We start from the raw sequence: 18523 nt of genomic DNA on the forward strand, positions 1-18523 counted from the left end.
GTGACAGACTCCGGCTAATAATAACCAGACCCTTTACAGCCTCATAGACAGGCAGGAGAGATGTTGAGTTCAGTGATGAGCTCAGTAGAAGCTCGGAAACCTGCAGGAAAAGTACAGATTGTTATTCTCCAGGGAGTTTTGTACAATCAACTGTGATTTACTCACCAAAAAATGGGGGACACTAAACTGCACTGAGGGGAAGCAGCAGAGATTAAGATTCTCAAACCGATTCTTTACTTTGGTTTATTGTGAAGACACAACTGGATTCTTGAGTTTAAGGTCAAAATCAAACTGGAAACGATTTCATACACACCGGAAAGAGAATTTACACCGAACGACTAGAGGAAAGAGACAGATAGACAGACAGATAGATGATAGATAGATAGACAGATAGATAGACAGATAGATAGATAGATAAATAGATAGATAGAGAGACACACAGACAGACAGATAGATAGATAGATAGATAGATAGATAGATAGATAGATAGATAGATAGATAGATAGATAGATAGATAGATAGATAGATAGATAGATAGATAGATAGATAGATAGAGTAGTTTGTTGTCATTGCACACAGTTGATTGGACTTCTGGGTTAAAACCGTAGTGGAGATGTGACCTTTGACCCCAGTGGTGTCTGAACTATCCATGACCCTGATCATTCACACTTACAGTACAGTCGACCGAGGGTGAGGTTGAGGTCGAGACAGTCTTCTCGAACCCAGAGCGATGTGTGACAAGTCAGCCGTCTCCTCACAGCAAGACATACAGCTGAGTTTGAAAGGAACGATCCAGACGATCTCATAAAAGATCTGAGTGTTTGTCTCTCCTATACTGAACTATACGCTGCAGGGATGTGAGGATTTCAAGGATGTAACATTGGAGAGAACAGAGCTCCATGTCGTCTGCAAAGCTTCAAGCAGTTTCTGAGGAGGCTGAATTATAATATGGAAATAATTCATCACGCGGCTTGAACACAATTTGAAGAAAAATGTTTAAAAGACATATTTAAATCAAGGACAATGAATCTTGTGTGACAGCAAACTTATCGAGGCCTTTAGATCGTCAGAGCTGTTCAGCTGAGAACAGGAATCCTTCCTCAGTCCTTCGATGTTGGTCGATTTAAAAACATCCCTGAGGACGACAGGATGTGTGTGAGTTACAGCAAGAGAAGCTGAGAATTAATTAATATAAAAATCTTTACTTTACTTTGAAATGTTTAAGCAGCAGAATGAGGATGACAGAATGGAATGGTTGTTTAATTTGAGTGCTCATAAGTCGGTTACCCTTTTTCTTAATCTTGGAAAAAACGTCAGGATTTGATTATTGATGTTAAAGATGATGCCACTCTTTCTGTTTTTGTTCTTTTCCTAAATCATGGTGTCTTCTAAGTCTGTTTCAGGCTGAATTATCATCATGTTTTCACATTTCCACGATCACAGTGTCTAATAACGAAATCTGTTATGTGACGTTCAATGCAGCCGTGATGCTTCATACATTCTGCTTCACTGGGTCACATAAACATAATTCTGGCAGAAAAGTACCCAGGCTGCCTTGAGGCAGATAAACTCTGTCCTATTTCCACTTCACGTCTGCTCCACAGAAGAGGAAGAGCTCCCTTCATCATAGTCAGACATGTCAATGAAAGCCGTCTCATTCATCATTCATGCAGCCGGAGAGCGTTTTCATACGTTGCTTAACCATCTCTCTGCTAACGACTGAACTGATGAACTTTAACTGCTCTGACAGTTCACGCTCGGCTCGTGAGATTAAAAAGTCAGCATCCATTAGCAGCAGGGAAAGAGGGAAGAACAAGATGTGATTTGAAGGCTGAGGTGGTTTTAAAATTAAATAAAAAATCACTTCTTTTCATCCCACAAGCTGCAGCTCCTGTCGCCGCAGACGTGGGAGGACGTCAACCACACAAAACTGATCCAGTAGTAAAGCATAGATGAAGCATTTCTGTGGCTCCGCATTAGATCTTGTGTGGAATTGTGTTTTTCATATCAGTGCTCTGTGGTTACAAAGCTAAAGGGCTCTGGAAAGAGTCCGCTCCTGCTCTTTCATTGAGCTGCACATGTTTTTTCTCCCTCACTCAACCATGATGGACTGTCGCTGCTGCCTCGGGCTCTCTGTGGCTTTATGTGGTGGCTCTGTGTCCTCCTTCCTGCTCAGGAGTGTGTGCCCTGCAAGATGTGAAAGGTTTCACTCAAACAGGATTTACTGACGGTTTTTTTCTGTTCTGAGCTGCATGGAGAGTGGCAGCCGGGGTTGACAGATTATTATTTTATTTTGATTTTTGTTTTGCATTAAAGTAAAGAAGTAAACCCTGAACCATCTGTCACTCGAGCTGGTGAAATCCAGTCTACTCAGGTCTACTGCCGCACGTTCAGGTGTTTTTTAATCACGATCATAGAAAATACAAGAAATTAAGATAAATGAACACAGACACACACAACTTGATCGCCCCCTGGTGGCTGCCCACATCATGTCAAAAACCCCAGCTCCTCTAAACTAAAAAGTCAAGTTCAAGTGTTTTCTGGTTTTAATTTGTTATTTAATGCTATAAAAACAGGATGAAACGTCCTGATTGGTCGAGCATATGTTTATAGGCAGGACCTCGACATCGCAGCTCTGCACAATGATGGCTACTGCTCAGACTCTGGCTCCGAATGACGTCTTTGGTGTAAGATGGCAGCATTAATTTATATATTTTATATTTTCACTTCATCTCTGGATAGTGGGAGGAAGTGGAGACATGTCGTCCATCTGTATTTACAGTCTATGGAAGGACGCTGCCCAAAAAGTGATGTCTGGGAAGTAAAAGCACAACAACACATGTAACATGAATCTTTTGTTGAAATGACCTGAATGTTTGGAGCCCAGGTTAAAGCACCTTGATCTTTAGTCTCTTGTATCCTTGCAATTGTTTATGACAGTTTGTCTTTATAACTTCCTGGAAGATGTTGGTGTCTTGAGAAGTTCATGAGCTCTATGAGAGAAAGAGATGTTTTACTTCACGGAGCTCACACAACACATTTAATGCAATAAAAGATGAAGTGTTTACACATGTTTAGGATCAAGTTGAAGAACCTGAGCATTGAAGCAGAACGTCTTTAATCCCCATTTAAGAGAACTGCAGTATAATGAACCAGCATCCTGTTCCAATGTCATTATCCTTCCCATAATCCTCCAGTAATTCACTGGGATCCTGCTCATGTTGTTAACTCGCGGCTGGTAAACAAAGATGTGCATTAAATGAGATCACTGTCATGCAAAGACACGTCTCCTCTTGATGCAGATCACTGGAGTCCTGCTCACTTCAGTCAGAACAGCTGAGGGAAAGATTCAGGGTTAACTTTTTATTTTTTTTACTCTATGATTTAAAGTAGACCCTGATCCGGTGTGTGAGTGAGTGGCGCCATCTTGTGGTTCAAAGTGTGTTTAGGTCACTCTGGCATGTCCCTGCTTTAAAACTTTATCTTACTTGAAATCCAAAGTTGTATAACTATCATGTTATTTCATATTCAGCACATATTGGGAGAATGTAGACTCAGCTACCTCAGATATTATTTTATACGTTTACACTCTTTTATATTCCTGCAGGGGTCAATAAAATCCATCTTATCTCATTTGGAAACTCTTCAGTTATCAAGCTTTAAATTTATGACAGTAACGAGTGTCATGGGTATAACTAACATGACGCCTGCATGACACTGACAACATAAAACCAACTTTATGAAAATCAAACATTACGACACTTTATAGATGTCAGATGGTTGAGGTTGAATTTTACATTTCAAAGATCACGCACCAGGGAACACAGGTTGTCAGGGTTTGAATCTCTGTCGGAGTTCACATGTTATATGTATGTTTGTATTTTCTCTGCATGTTTACTGCAGCTGAGTTCAGGTTGATTGACGCTCTGGACGTGAGGCGGAATATTTTGAGACGCTGGTGACCTGAACAGGCTGTAGACTCTGTATATAGACAGGTTGTACATAGACTCTGTATATAGACAGGTTGTACATAGACTCTGTATATAGACAGGCTGTACATAGACTCTGTATATAGACAGGCTGTACATAGACTCTGTATATAGACAGGTTGTACATAGACTCTGTATATAGACAGGTTGTACATAGAGTCTGTATATAGACAGGCTGTACATAGACTCTGTATATAGACAGGTTGTACATAGACTCTGTATATAGACAGGCTGTACATAGACTCTGTATATAGACAGGTTGTACATAGACTCTGTATATAGACAGGCTGTACATAGAGTCTGTATATAGACAGGTTGTACATAGACTCTGTATATAGACAGGTTGTACATAGAGTCTGTATATAGACAGGCTGTACATAGACTCTGTATATAGACAGGTTGTACATAGACTCTGTATATAGACAGGTTGTACATAGAGTCTGTATATAGACAGGCTGTACATAGACTCTGTATATAGACAGGTTGTACATAGACTCTGTATATAGACAGGCTGTACATAGACTCTGTATATAGACAGGTTGTACATAGACTCTGTATATAGACAGGCTGTACATAGACTCTGTATATAGACAGGTTGTACATAGACTGTATAAAAAAAAAATCTCTTTCTGCCTCCCCCTCTCTCTGTCTCACCCCCATTTCCCTCTCTACCTCTCCCCCTCTCCCTCACCTCTCCCACCCCCCCTCTTTCTTTCTCTCACCCTCTCACCCCCCCTCTCTCTTTCTCCCCCCCCTTCTCTTTCTCTTTCTCTCTGGTTATCTCTCTCCCCCACCTCTCTTTCTCTCTCTCACCCTCTTACTCCCCCCTTCTCTTTCTCTCTGTCTCACCCCTATTTCCCTCTCTACCTGTCCCCCTCTCTCTCTCTCCCTCACCTCTATCTCCCACCTCTCTTTTTCTCTCCCTCTCGCCCTCTCACCCCTCTCTCTTTCTCCCCTCCTTCTCTTTCTCTCTGGTTATCTCTCTCTCTCTCTCTCTCCCTCCTCTCTCCCTCTCACTCCCCCCTTCTCTTTTTCTCTCTGGTTATCTCTCTCACCCCCACCTCTCTCTCTCTCTCTCTCCCCTACCTCTCTCTCTTTCTCTCTCTCTCCCTCGGATTAGGATCAGGGATTAGAGACAGATGTAAACCTAAATCTAATTCCGGTGTCATCCATCACATCGGAGGAAAAGGTCACAGCTCGGGTTCCGGATTAACGGAGAGCCCCGCCTCCTCCACGGCCCCAGCGTGACTCCCATTGGCCCCGGGCTTCGATTGACAGCGCCGGGGTCCAATGGGAAGTGAGAACGGGCTGCTCCTCGGGCGCAGATGTGAGCTCAGGTTCAGTCGGAGCAGAACCAGCAGCTGTGAGGAAGCGACGACCTGTGGAGGCAGAGAAACACGTCGAGGTAAAGTCACATCTCAATAAACAAGTCTTCATCACGTCGACTAGCACGTGTGATTCATGTTCTCACTGAATATTTGAGTTGTTGTTCGGCAGCGGAGTCAGGAAACAGCGGGGACGTTAGCTAACCCGTGTCGTGTTTATTCACGTGAACTAGCTTGTGCACAACTTTCAGCTGATTCTGCACAAGTTTTAGAAGTTAACTGGTTTTCATCACAACATATTTGATTGTTACAGGCAGGTGTTAGTCTCGTATGTGTTGATGCAGCCTTACTGACCTTACTGACCTTTTTTAGTCAGTTAATTTAGCTTTAAAAGTATTTTTCACGAATAATTTCACTATTTACAGACAGATGTCAGTGTCTGATGTGCAATAGTGGCTTTTCTAAAGTTTTTAGTCAGTTAATTTATTTTAAAAATAAGCTTGAAAAGTATTTTTCACTAGTATTTATATTTACTGACAGGCAACTGTTAGACTATGATCCTCTGTTGTTCATGTGTCTTCTTAGTCATTAATATGAACATGAAAACTCTCCTAAAGCTTTAACACACATGTATAAATGTCTGGTTAACTTCATGAGCTTTTTTCTTGACCGGTTGAAAATAAGATTTAAGGGATTATTATTAGATTTTAGTCAAACAAATCTGCCATGTTTGAAATTGAACCCATTCTTTTGGAAAGCCACGGACACTGGCAGAGAAGGGACCGTCCTGACGGGCAGGTTTTAGAGGTCATTCCTTTGGTTCAGCTCTGTATAATGTGTCCTTGTGTCAAGTTGTTTATTTTCCTCCCTCCCTCCTCTCTCGTCCTCCTCCCTTGTTTTGTTAATCTGCCGTCTCTCATCGCTTTACACTCAGATGCATGCTTGAAAATAATAAATGTTCACATTCCTGCAAAGGCCAGGACACACTGCAGCGTCTCTACCTTGCGGAGACTATGTGTTAGTCAGGTAGACCATGGCCTCTGTGGGCTAATGATACCACGAGGAAGACTTTGCTCTTTGGTTACAGCCTCTGACTTTTTATTCCATTCAGTCAGACGACAGCTGCTGCTTCTGCTGCTATCACACACATGCACACTAAACTTTACCTGTTTGACGTGGACGCTGGTGTGAAAATGTTCCCGGTGACTGAACCTGACAACAGATTACTTACCCAGACTGTTTGGGTACAAACAAAGCAAAGGTTTTTAAGGTGTATTCAATACAAAAGAAGTGTTATGCCTATTCAGGTCCATCATATCTTTCTGTGCATGGTTGTTATGACAATAGTCTTTGTGGACTGGGCCAGCTTGACTATCATTTTCACGGCCGTCCTTGAGACAGACAATGAACTGTTTCTTTGACGCTCTGCTTGTAAGTCACCTGTGGAAACACTGCCAAACAGAAAATTATAAATTCCTTCACAGCCGCAGGAGCAAGTGGGTGTGTGTGTCGCTTTAGACGTTGCTCGTTTAAGGTTCAGATATTAAAGAGGGAGGTTGAGGTGATTAATCAGTGACTAGTCCGAGCCTGTTCAACGTCTTCTTGCGCCAAACAGCTGCAACCTTGAAAAGTAGGAGTGAAAAGAAAAGGGTTGCGGCTGTTCAAAGAGTCACAGCCCTAATGTCAACTGAAATTAAAACAAAAAGTTTATATTTTTCCCCTGATCTTTACTTTCACTTTCATTTTCATAGACCCTAGATTGATTTTCCCCTATGCAGGCAACAAAGATCCGGTTTCCTTATTGTGTTTTAGGTACTTTCACATCTCAAGTTGAAGGAGAAGCATAGAGACAGAGAGTTTGGCCAAGGGGGCTTTCCAGCTAATGCATTTGAATGTAGAGTGTATTGAAATACACTTTTGCAAAACTACAAGACCTTTTGAAGTCTTCACTATCTGTGTTTTTGTTCACACTCTCATTTCACAGATGTCGTTTGCCAGTGACAAACTCTACAATGGATATCTGCGGCGGAATATGCCAACCATAGTAAGCAGGGTGAAAGTGAGAGAAATAATCGTCCATCTGCCGTGCTTGACCACTCACGACAGGGTAGGTTTCATTAGGAATAACGACGTGTGAGGATTAGGATTTACGGTTGTTTAATTAATGGTGAAATAGCACAATGTTTGAAATAAAAACTTTAATCTGGGGCATTCTGATTGTAGGTATAAACAGTCACAGCAGTTTGACAAAGCAGTTTGTTCATTTTAAACTTGAAAGTCATCAGTTATCCGTTACTACTCTGATAAAATGATGATGTGCTTTTTTTAATTAAATGTAATTGTAGGAAAACATAGAAGCAAAGAGAGAGACGAATGGCAATTATGATGGCATGGGGCTGCTTCTGGAATGTCTGAGGAGGAGAGAGAACTGGCCGGAGCAGTTTATCAAAGCACTTGAAGAGTGTGAGCACACAACGATAGCAGCTGAGATCCGAGCTGAGTACGACGCTCTGAGAGGAGTTAACAGTAAGTCAGCCAATTAATTTTAATCATTCATTCTTTTCATTTTCCTTATGAGCTTTGTATTAATTATGTGAGATAATAAATTAATGTGATTAGCTTAATTGGTTTGCCATTGAAACCACAGTTTAAACTCAACCATCCTACAAACTGGGGGAAAGTGCGTTCCTCTTTAATCTACAAAAACATAAAAGGTCCAGTGAGTTTTCCTTCATGCATCATTTAGAATAATCTAATCTAAGTTATGTGTCTTTTGCTTCACGACACAGCTTTGAAAAACAAATGACAATAGAAGACAAAACCGATGAGCACAAACAGCAGGGACACCACTCAACAGACAGCTGGTTCAAAATAAATAAATAACTAACGGAGGGAGAAATCACAAGGAAGATGCATTCAGCTTTTTAATTTTAGTTGTCAAAACAGATTTGTCTATAGCATCTTTCTGAGTGTGAGAGCTCAAAGTTTAGGATTTCAGGATTATCTGAGCTTTAGTCATGTGCGAACATAACTGATTTAAATGAAACACATTGTTTGCTTTGTCCTAGATTCCAACCCCAGCTCCCCTTCAACAACTGTCATCAGGGCACACGTCCATCCAGCACCATCTGCCAGTCATCTGCCCATTCCTGAGAGTGGTGCTGCGGCTGTTACGCCAGCTGAAGCATCAGCTCCTCCAGAGCCAGCTGCTCAGGCCTCGCCCCTGCTGGAACCCCCCGTGCAACCAGAAGCCCAGAGTCCAGCCGCCGAGCAGGCTGTTCCCCCACCTGAGCCTGTCCCTGTGCCTCCGCAGGCTACTCAGATTGAAGTGGTACCCCCTCCGTCAACACCTCCTCCCTCCCCTGAGATCCCACACACTCCGGCCAGCACACCACAGAGGGAGGTTAATGCTCACCAGGAGCCAGAGGAAAACTCTGAGTCAGACATCCAGAATATCTCTAATAATGACTGTGTGATTCCTGATCAACTGAGCGCGAGAGAGGGTGAGGTGTTTGTCGACTCTGTGGTGACTCCTCCCTTGCCCCCATCTGAGTTGGACCAACCGGCTCCTCTCCAAACAACAGCAACCACAGAAGTGGCCAGCACGCCACCAGAGGAAGTCAAAGCTAACCAGGAGCCAGAGGAAAACTCTGAGTCATACATCCAGGATATCACTGGTGACAGCGTTGTGATTCCCGATCAAGTGAGCGCAGAAAACAGCGAGGTTGTAGTCAGCTCTGTGGTGACGCCGTGTGAGACGGACACTGATCCTGATCCTCTCCGAACAACAGCAGCCTCAGAGGTCAGTCCACCACAGAGTACCTCTCCAACTCAGGCAAACTCAGACATAAGCGACGGATCCTCTTTCCCCATACTGACCCAAGTGAAGCATCCAATTCAGGACACCACCCCCCCCGCGGATATAATACCTGCTGATGTCCTGCAGCCTGAAGAGAAGACCGAACCTCCGATTACACAGGTGAATATTGAATTATTGATTTTCAATCTACATTATTATGAACAATATAAATGTATAACTAATTGTCTTGTCCTTTTTTTCATTTTCCAAAATATTGAATACACGACCAACATACTGAAAAGACTTGAAACACATGCATTCTGCTGTATTGTAATTCTACTATAAATGCTGTTTCCTGCTACTCTCCAATTGACGTCTGTTATTAACCTTAACGTGAATCCATTGTTTTACTAGGAAAGTCACTATAAACTATAACAGCACCAAGAAAACTGTCTTGTGCTAAACGGTGCTAAGTAGTATTTGTATTGGATGTAGTCGTACACACAGGACTAAGATCTATCAGAGCATGGCCTTAGATTGTTTTATTCGTATTAAAGTTATTTCTATTGTTTTATTTGCCTTCCTTCATATATACAGGCACAGAATATATAAAAATCATCTTATTAAAAATGAGATGTTTCATTAATGTCTCCTGCAGGTTGTTGAAAGCAGCCCACAGACAGAAACAGCATCGACAACCTCCCCCTTGCCTGAGGCTGACAGGATGGACGCCTCCATCATTGATTACAGCACTTTGTCTCTGAACAAGCCTGAACAACTCATCAGCTTCCAACCACAAAATGACAACAGTCCTACTCTCGTTGTACAAAGTCTACCAGCAGGGCCGTACTCTGGTGATAGTGAGCGCCTGGAAATAAGTGATGCTGCGCCGGATGATACAGTTCCTGCGTGCTCTGCTGTAACCTCCACCACCATGAATAATGTCTCCGGGCTGCCATGCCTGGAGAACGGCATTGCACTTAACCACGATGAACCGGGGGAGAACCACTACGAATCTCTCTGTCAGAGTCTGGAAAGGCAGGAGGTGCTGGTGAATGTGGTGCACGTATCCGAGGAGCCGTCCATCCTCAATCTAGATGGTCAAGTCTCAGCACCACAAGCTCAACTCATCAATGGAGAAGCAGCCAGAGAGATCACTCCCTCTCCACCGTCTGCCACCATTGATGAGAACCCCACCTCTGACCAGAGCTGCCTCCCCCCTGAGTCTGCGGAGATCACACCAGAGCTGAAAACACTGCCCGACTCAGAGGAGGAGTCGGCCCCTCGCACCTTGCCAACTAATAGAAAGTACATTCTGACTGCGGCAGGAGTGGGCGCCTGTGCACTGCTGATGGCGTGGAAGTTTAAGAATTAAGAGGATTTAATACCTTTAAAGGGAGAAGATTAGGCTTTAAGTTCAAGAGGATCTTAAGGGTATGGTGCCTTATTGTAGTCACTGGACCTGGATGGCGTGAGGCAGCTGTTTCATAATTATCCATAGTAATAATAGCTGCCAGACCTTTAATCATGTCATTATTTGCACGGCTGGTGTTAAGCTGGACCGTGTTTAATCGTGTTGACTTTAGTGAGCAAAAAACAAACTTACCCTTCTCATTGAAGTTACAGGACGTCGTGGAGCTAAGATCAGGTTATTTATAAGCATATATACTGTATGTCAGCAATCCCAAGTGAGTTTAGTTGGAAACTCTGAATTGACCGTATTTTTGGGCATAAGCATGAATGTTAAATGTTGGCATGTTGTTTGTCGGCCCTGTGATACGCTGGCGACCTGCCCAGGGTGTTCCCCACCTCTCACCCAGTGTCACCTGGGATTGGCTCTATCCCCCGTGCCCCCAATGACCCTCAAAGAATAAGAGGTATAGATAATGGATGGTATATTTGGTTTGTATTCTCAGGCTGTGTATTAATGACAAAAATGTTTGTATGTTCATTTGTCTGATAAGCACTTTGGAGGAAGAAAAAGGCTGTTGTTGGTCCTCCAGTAACGATTAGTGCATCAAGGACTGGGGTTTTACTGTATGTGGACTGTGGATGAAAGGATGCCAGCATCACACTGTGTTCCTGCTGATAAGTGGGACATGGGATGAAAATGAACGCTTGTGCACTGTTGTATTTATTTGTATATATATATAGATTTCTATAAAAATTATATGACAATCTAAGTATATATTTTAAGAATTGATGAATACTAAAAACATTCCAAAGCGCTCCTAATGTCTTAGATATTCAGCACCCAAAGAGTCATTCAGCCAAACTCTTAATCGTTCGGCTCATATTTTGCATATTTATCCAGATCATAGTCTAGACCAGTGGTTTTCTAACTTCCTTATAACAATGAGGACACTTTTTCTGTCATGGCAGTGTTATTGCTAATTAATTTTGTGAAGCACTTTGTAACCTTGTTTAGATAAGTGCTATACAAATAAAGTTATTCTTTAGTTTTAATGTTTTAAAATGTAATATAAACTGTACGACATTGCATTGCTTTATTAGAATAAGATTTTTTTTTTAAATATACCATTAAAAAATCTAATATCTTGCTGCATGCACGGCGGGTCCTTTAGCAGACACTGGTCTAGACAGCATTCTGTGTTATGATCATCAGCTGTAAATGTTGGAGATGACATTTTGTTTTTCTCCTTTGAATAGAAACAGGTTTGTGTCATGTTCTGTGAGGTGAGAGAGTTTATTGTAAAAAAAAAAAGCACTGTTGATACAAGAAATATTAGGAAAAAAGAAGGTTAATGTAAAGGGTTTGTACATTTGAAGAGTATTTTTTGAGCTGCAGAAATGTAGATGAAATTTAATGTCGGTATTATACAAATATAACGTGTAAATTGTGATCTCAGATTTAGTTTCATCTAAATTTGTTTGCCCTGTTTCTTGTTATGCACTTCAATAAACCTGAAAATAAAAATATAGACATTCCTTTATTGAATGTGCATGTTGTTAACAAGTTAATGTCGTCTCTGTAGAAAATATAAACAGATTTTTTTTTTTTCATGAATTGTCTCAAGTAAAAGGGTGAAATCTCTGACGGTTGATGTTGAAAAGAGAATAGAGATCAAACAACAGACAACAATCTTACATATATTAAAAATATATATGTAAATAAAAATTATACGCACCAAGGCAAAATCCAACAGTTGGTAAAACATGAGACAATTAAAGTATTAAAGTAGCCAGGGAATGAGACTATAACTATATATATATATATATATATATACTAACTATAACAAGACTATTGAATACAGAATACAGAATTGGAAAACGAAAAATCAAAGTTATCTTGGTTCTTGTTCTTTGTTTTATATTTGTGTTATTCCTAAACTCAGACACGAGAAGTGAGATTTAAAAGGGCTCAACGCTGTAAATGTTTCAAACGTGTTGAATCAGACGAATAAAAAAGAAAACGTGTGAAATGTGAAGACGCAGAGAGGTGATTCATCTTTTACAATCAGCTGCAGATGATGTTTTAATTTGAAAGAAATGAAAATGACATCAGACATGTTTCTGTTGACTGACTGACTCTCGCTGTGATTGGCCGTGGCTCCTCTCAATCAGCTGTTAGCCCCGCCTCCTGACAGCCTCCCTCATCCGCTGTGACGCCGGAGCCACTTTAGCTAATTAGCTCCGTGTTTGCCCGTAAACCTTCGACTCTACCGGGCTTCGATTCACCGCATTCACCGGCGTACATGTAGCTGACCGCCGATTCCAATGGCGCACAACGGCCTCCAGCAGGGCGATGCGACTGTCGGCGAGGACGCGACGCCCACGAAGCTGCCGCGCTCCAGCGCAGAGATGCCCGGCGACCTCCGGGACGAGCCCGGCAGCGAGGCCGCCGCGGCCGCCGGGGGGCCCGCCTCCGACCGCAGGACCTCCAACTCGACCGCGAGGCGTCGGAGCGACTCGGTGAAGAAAACAAGGCCGCGTAGGTGTTCCCGTCGCTGCAGCCCCGGGCTCGGTGTATCTGCTGGGGAGGGAACCGTTGCATGTACAAATGAAGGGAGCTCGGTGAAATTATAGACTTTAAAAGACAATGATCTTATTAACATTATTATTTCCTCATTATAAATTGAACAAGGCCCGTACACGAGCTGGGGTGAGGCTATAGCTGTAAAATGATGCTAGCTTTGGTATAACAGTGTAATAGAGGAAGCTGGGTTTGTCAGGAAATAGCCAGGACCTACATTACAACAAGATGGCGTTCGTGGTACACACTGTACTGATGCTGCTGCTGTCTGAATGTGGGCCATCACTGACACAGCAGTGTGATTATTTATACACACCGTGCTTTCAGACATGGAGGATGTGTTTTAAGACGATTTACATTTAAATTCAAATGATGGTGAATATGTGATTTATCATTGTTGCACACATTCTTTGTCATTGTTGCAGCATTCCCCTGGTTTGGGATGGACATCGGAGGCACTCTGGTGAAGCTGGTGTACTTCGAGCCCAAAGACATCACAGCGGAGGAGGAGCAAGAGGAGGTGGAGAATCTGAAGAGCATCCGGCGTTACCTCACCTCCAACACCGCCTACGGGAAGACGGGCATCAGGGACGTGCACCTGGAGCTGCAGGACCTCACGCTGTGCGGCAGGACGGGCAACCTGCACTTCATCCGCTTCCCCACTCATGACCTGCCGGCCTTCCTGCAGATGGGCCGCAACAAGCACTTCTCCAGCCTCCACACCACGCTGTGCGCCACGGGAGGGGGGGCGTACAAGTTCGAGTCCGATTTCCGCACGGTGGGTTTCAGCGCAGTGTCGATGCTCCTCGTTTGCTTTCACAGGCTGGACAGTGAGGATGGAGGGACGGGCAGTAGTAACACATTGACACAATACTGATAGTGGATTTCAGGACGATAGCAGTCTAATATTTCTAGGTAAAGAAAACTGTGATCATACTGATGGATGTACAATTACCTCTAAATTTAGTAAAAGGAAAAAAACAGTATTAGCTGATGTATACATTTAAATCATTTCTTTTTAGTGAGCCTAGAATTGTAATAAAGGTTCCTGTTTTGACATCCCTCTCCACCCCCAGTTTCCTTCCTCTGTGTTCTCCTGACCACATCCCCTCTGTGATGTTATCCATGTTCTCTCTTTATGTCAACATTACAAAAAAAAGATGGCGGACCTGCAGCTTCACAAGCTGGATGAGCTGGACTGTTTAATTCGGGGGGTGTTGTACATCGACTCGGTGGTGTCCAGCGGCCCCTCTGAGTGCTACTACTTTGAAAACCCCACAGACCCAGATCACTGCATCCAGAGGCCCTACACACTGGAAAACCCTTATCCACTGCTGCTCGTCAACATCGGGTCCGGGGTCAGCATCCTGGCCGTCTACTCGGAGAACAACTACAAACGAGTCACAGGGACCAGGTAATTATCAGGATGGAGATTTACTCTGCACTGATTATCTGTCATTTTACATTTCATATCGGTTGATGGGAAGGAAGACATTCAGTATTGAGTTAGGAGGTTCGGAGCAACGCTCTCTGTGAAAACGCTCTCACAGGGTTTGAATTGACTTAGATTTAATTAAATTGTTTGAATTCAATCTAAGTTCCTCAAAGAAATTAAGCCGCAGAGAAATATCCCTTGATTCTGCAGATGCCCTCAGCATTACAGAGCTTTGTAGCGTCAGTGTTTCAGTTTGGTTTGAATATTCAGAATTTTAAAAAACAGATGTTAGCCTCAGGAGTCACAGGGAGAGCCAAAAATACAGGGATTGTTGTACAGAAATTTAACAGATGTCCGAAGAAATGAGTCTAAATTAATAATACCGTTGCCCCGTAACTGCTGAATATGCATATAGGCAAATAACAGCTGAAACTGAAAATAGAAACTCAAAGTAAAAACTTGAAACTAGCTTCTGATAAAAGAACAGAGGAAAGGTCTAGAAAAATATCAGTGTACAGCTTCATAACAAAAGCAGTTTTCACTTGAAGAAAAGTAAAATACTACATCAGACAGAGTTTTACTTTACTCTACTTTAATGGAGGTGAGGTTTAGATTCTACAGATTTATAATAAGTGGATTTAGTAGTTAGCACTGTTTGCCACTGGCCCCAGATGTGAGCAGAGAAAAGAGCAGAGACAGAAAATGCAACCTGACACTAGACAAGCAGACACACATCGGGCTGAGGTGATCCGGGGATTTGCAGGAGGGTGAAGTGGGTGTGGCCTGTTTGGCGACATCTGCCCTCCGTGTCTCTCTGGTGCCTTGGTGTGAAAAGTAGCAGCATTTTTCTTTGCTCTCAGCTACAAAACCACTTCCTTGACCAACTGTTTGCTCGGGACTCGAAGAAAAAAAATGGTCCTTCGTTCGTTTGAGTCGTGCCCCGTTTAAATTTTAAATTTCGCAACTTTGCTGTTGATTTTTTTTTGGGGAAGTCATTTTCCCTCCTCCTAGTTTCTCCACTGGTTTGTTTTCACGTGTGGTTTCTCTGTCCGGAGGCTTTGAAAAGGAGCCGTGAGCGTTTCTGTTCCCCTTGACATAATGGACCTTTTGTCTTTGGTTCGCTGAAGGATAAACGACACAAGCACATTTAAATTGAGTCTGTAGAATGAGCGTCTTTGTCCTGACTCTTAAACTCCAAATGAGAAGTTGTTTTTGAGTTTGATGTATTGCACATTTGTACAGTTTTAATAGTTTATATTTCATCTCTGTGTATTTACAGCCTCGGGGGTGGGACCTTCCTGGGCCTGTGCTGCCTCCTGACCGAGTGCTCTACTTTTGAGGAAGCCCTGGAAATGGCTTCTGAGGGGGAGAGTACCCGTGTGGACAAGCTGGTTCGGGACATTTATGGAGGAGACTATGAGAGGTTTGGACTGCCAGGCTGGGCTGTAGCCTCAAGGTGCGGTTTACAGCAGCTCTTTTTTTATTCAAACTGTCTCAGCCTTAATGAAGCAAGGATCCAGGGCTGAGCTAAATTTACTCGGTTTCATTTTCCAGAGGGAAAACAAGAAGCCTTGATTTCAGTTTGGTGCTTTTTGAGAAAAGACCCTTGATACATTTAAAGAATCCCGGTTCATCTTATATGTCTCCTGTTCTGATTGGATAGTTTTGGCAATATGATGTCCAAAGAGAAGAGGGAGTCGGTGTCCAAAGCGGATCTGGCCAGAGCAACGCTGGTCACCATCACCAATAACATCGGCTCCATCACCAGGATGTGTGCTCTCAATGAGGTGAGTCACAGTTTTGATGCATCATTTTCTAAAACTCTGCTTCTAAAGGTAGTTGTGGTGTCATACGAATGGTTTGGTGTTTGTATCAAAGTCAGAATTTTGGGTATCACGTCAACATTGCTGGACAAAAAGTTTTCCCTCCAGCGTCCCTGTCGTCTGATTCCTCTTTGCGTTCAGCCTCTTTACGGTGCTGCCTTGTGACGTCTTGATCAAGCAGCATTGTACAGGGCTATGAAGGCGTAGAGGAGGTAACCTGCGTTTTCAACAAGGCCCAAAGCAGGATGAGAGAAAAATTGATCGGTTTCAAATGAATCTGTTATAAACAGATTATAAATTGACCTTTTACCCTGAGTAATTTTATTCCCATTCTTTCTTTAGAACATCGAGAGAGTGGTGTTTGTCGGGAACTTCCTCAGAGTCAACACCCTCTCTATGAAGTTATTGGCCTACGCTATGGACTACTGGTCCAAAGGCCAGCTCAAAGCTCTCTTCCTGCGCCATGAGGTAAGCAGCTCTCCTTCCTGTTAATCTTTCGAGACCAGAATTGTGTTTCCTTGCTTTGATGCGCTCAATGATTTCTCACTGCCTTTCTTGTTTTTATTTCTAGGGTTACTTTGGAGCAGTCGGAGCCCTGTTGGAGCTTCTGCATCCGTCCTAATCCGTCCAAACTACATCCAAAGAAGCACTTGTCAATCTGCTGCAAAGACCGTTAGCACTTTAGGTCGTTCAGAATCACTTCCAGGGTGAGATGTTAGCCACGAGAGGGTTACTGGTAAATTTTGGTTTTGGCAGACAAACTGTCAACATTTGGACGCCCTGTTAAGTTCTCAGAAATAAAACTGCCGACATTGACTTCTAAATTTTGACTCTGCTGTTGGGATCAGTTTTCTCGCCCTGGTCAAGGTTGCATGTAGCTAAGTTAGGTCAGTATGTTGTTGTCGTTGCAGAAACGAGTTAAGTCTGTTCTGAAACATCTCAAGGAAACTCACCACTGCTGCCTGAAATAATGTTTGTCATTATGTAGTGTTGTTTCTGGACTACAGTACCCCTCGCTGGGTGTCAGGTCGTGGGCCATATGTTTGCCAGTACTTTTTACCCTATTATGACAACTGTCATTCGGTTATAATGTGAGAGTGTATGGGTGTTACGGTGCAAAGATAATCAAGTCAATGTCTTCACACTAGAAAAGCTTGGATTGAAGCTAACCACAACAGGCACTAGTTCTAGTGACAGTTATTCTCATCATTGATTTATCTTCAGAACTTTATTTATTAATTGTTTGGTTTTTATATAATGTCCAGAAATAGTTGTAAAAATAATTTCAGAGCCAAAGATGACTGCATTTAAAATGCTTGTTTTTGTTCTAACGCCCCAAAATGAGTTTACTATCATTAAAGACAAAGACAATCAGGAAATCTTCATATTTAAGAAGCGCCATCGTCATGCCAATTAAGTTTGGATTAATTGTTTCATCATATCAACTTGGTTGATTTGAAGAATTGGCTTTGTTCATAGTCCATATCTGACCCCAGACATGTGAATCTGCTGAAGTGCACTCGAGCCACTTAAAAAGTCATAAATCTGCACGGTTGACCTCATTAACATTAAAAATGAGTCACTGAATTTTCCCCAGATTCAGGAAAAATATTATTTTAATTCAGAATCTCGATGCATTCCTCCGATGGAGATTTTAAATCCCTGCGTCTCCAAATCAATGTCTGTGTGTAGCATGTTCGATATGTATTTCAATTCTGATGTTTTGAATTTATTGTTGGTTTTGGACAATCAATCTTCCAGAAGCTTTTGTTTTAAAGTGGCACATGACATAGTTGGTGTCACCTGTTAGTTCAGTCACCGGTCCACGATGGATTACAGGGACCATAATGAAACTCTTACACATCTTATTTAAAGAAAGTGCCTGTTTTTCATTTGTTGAGAAATGTGATTTTAACACGAGACACTGGTTTGTCATTGTCAAGGTTTCTCTTTTTTTTCAGTTTATACGCTGCAAAGAAAACTTTACTTTTACTGTACTTTTTGTCACAGATTTTAAATTTGTTTTTGAAGGTTCTATTAAATATGAGCTTTTCATATCTTGGTGACGTCTCGTGGTGTTTATAATGTTGCTCAATATGCACGGATGGAATAAGTACCCACATCCTTCACCTGAACACTCCGTACTGAAAATGTTACT

At 42.4% G+C, this 18523-nt stretch overlaps 2 protein-coding genes across 4 annotated transcripts; both read left to right on the top strand.

The window, feature by feature from the left end:
* The first annotated feature begins 5242 nt into the window (after positions 1 to 5242).
* On the top strand, positions 5243 to 12053 carry mavs (mitochondrial antiviral signaling protein). Its single transcript, XM_020098246.2, has 5 exons — positions 5243 to 5394; positions 7299 to 7421; positions 7660 to 7840; positions 8383 to 9293; positions 9772 to 12053. The coding sequence occupies exons 2-5, from the start codon at positions 7299 to 7301 to the stop codon at positions 10486 to 10488; spliced, it is 1932 nt and encodes a 643-aa protein (XP_019953805.2). The 5' UTR covers positions 5243 to 5394; the 3' UTR covers positions 10489 to 12053.
* A 530-nt stretch (positions 12054 to 12583) lies between these two features.
* pank2 (pantothenate kinase 2) lies at positions 12584 to 18427 on the top strand. Of its 3 annotated transcripts, none has more exons than XM_020098230.2 (7): positions 12584 to 13065; positions 13533 to 13885; positions 14268 to 14521; positions 15822 to 15998; positions 16206 to 16329; positions 16708 to 16833; positions 16937 to 18427. In XM_020098230.2, the coding sequence occupies exons 1-7, from the start codon at positions 12852 to 12854 to the stop codon at positions 16985 to 16987; spliced, it is 1299 nt and encodes a 432-aa protein (XP_019953789.2). In that variant the 5' UTR covers positions 12584 to 12851; the 3' UTR covers positions 16988 to 18427. The 3 variants fall into 3 exon arrangements, with proteins under 3 accessions (XP_019953789.2, XP_019953791.2, XP_069391661.1); XM_020098232.2 differs by having other exon boundaries at positions 15822 to 15965; XM_069535560.1 differs by lacking the exon at positions 12584 to 13065 and having other exon boundaries at positions 13858 to 13885; positions 14389 to 14521.
* Positions 18428 to 18523: the final 96 nt, after the last annotated feature.

Source organism: Paralichthys olivaceus, chromosome 12, assembly GCF_024713975.1.
Source record: "Paralichthys olivaceus isolate ysfri-2021 chromosome 12, ASM2471397v2, whole genome shotgun sequence".
NCBI lineage: Eukaryota > Metazoa > Chordata > Actinopteri > Pleuronectiformes > Paralichthyidae > Paralichthys > Paralichthys olivaceus.

Coding starts and splice junctions, on each gene's coding strand:
- mavs (XM_020098246.2), top strand. CDS start 7,299: ATGTCGTTTGCCAGTGACAAACTCTACAATGGATATCTGCGGCGGAAT. Junction 7,422..7,659: donor GCTTGACCACTCACGACAGG/GTAGGTTTCATT, acceptor ATGTAATTGTAG/GAAAACATAGAAGCAAAGAG. Junction 9,294..9,771: donor CCGAACCTCCGATTACACAG/GTGAATATTGAA, acceptor TGTCTCCTGCAG/GTTGTTGAAAGCAGCCCACA.
- pank2 (XM_020098230.2), top strand. CDS start 12,852: ATGGCGCACAACGGCCTCCAGCAGGGCGATGCGACTGTCGGCGAGGAC. Junction 16,330..16,707: donor GGATGTGTGCTCTCAATGAG/GTGAGTCACAGT, acceptor TTCTTTCTTTAG/AACATCGAGAGAGTGGTGTT. Junction 16,834..16,936: donor CTCTCTTCCTGCGCCATGAG/GTAAGCAGCTCT, acceptor TTTTATTTCTAG/GGTTACTTTGGAGCAGTCGG.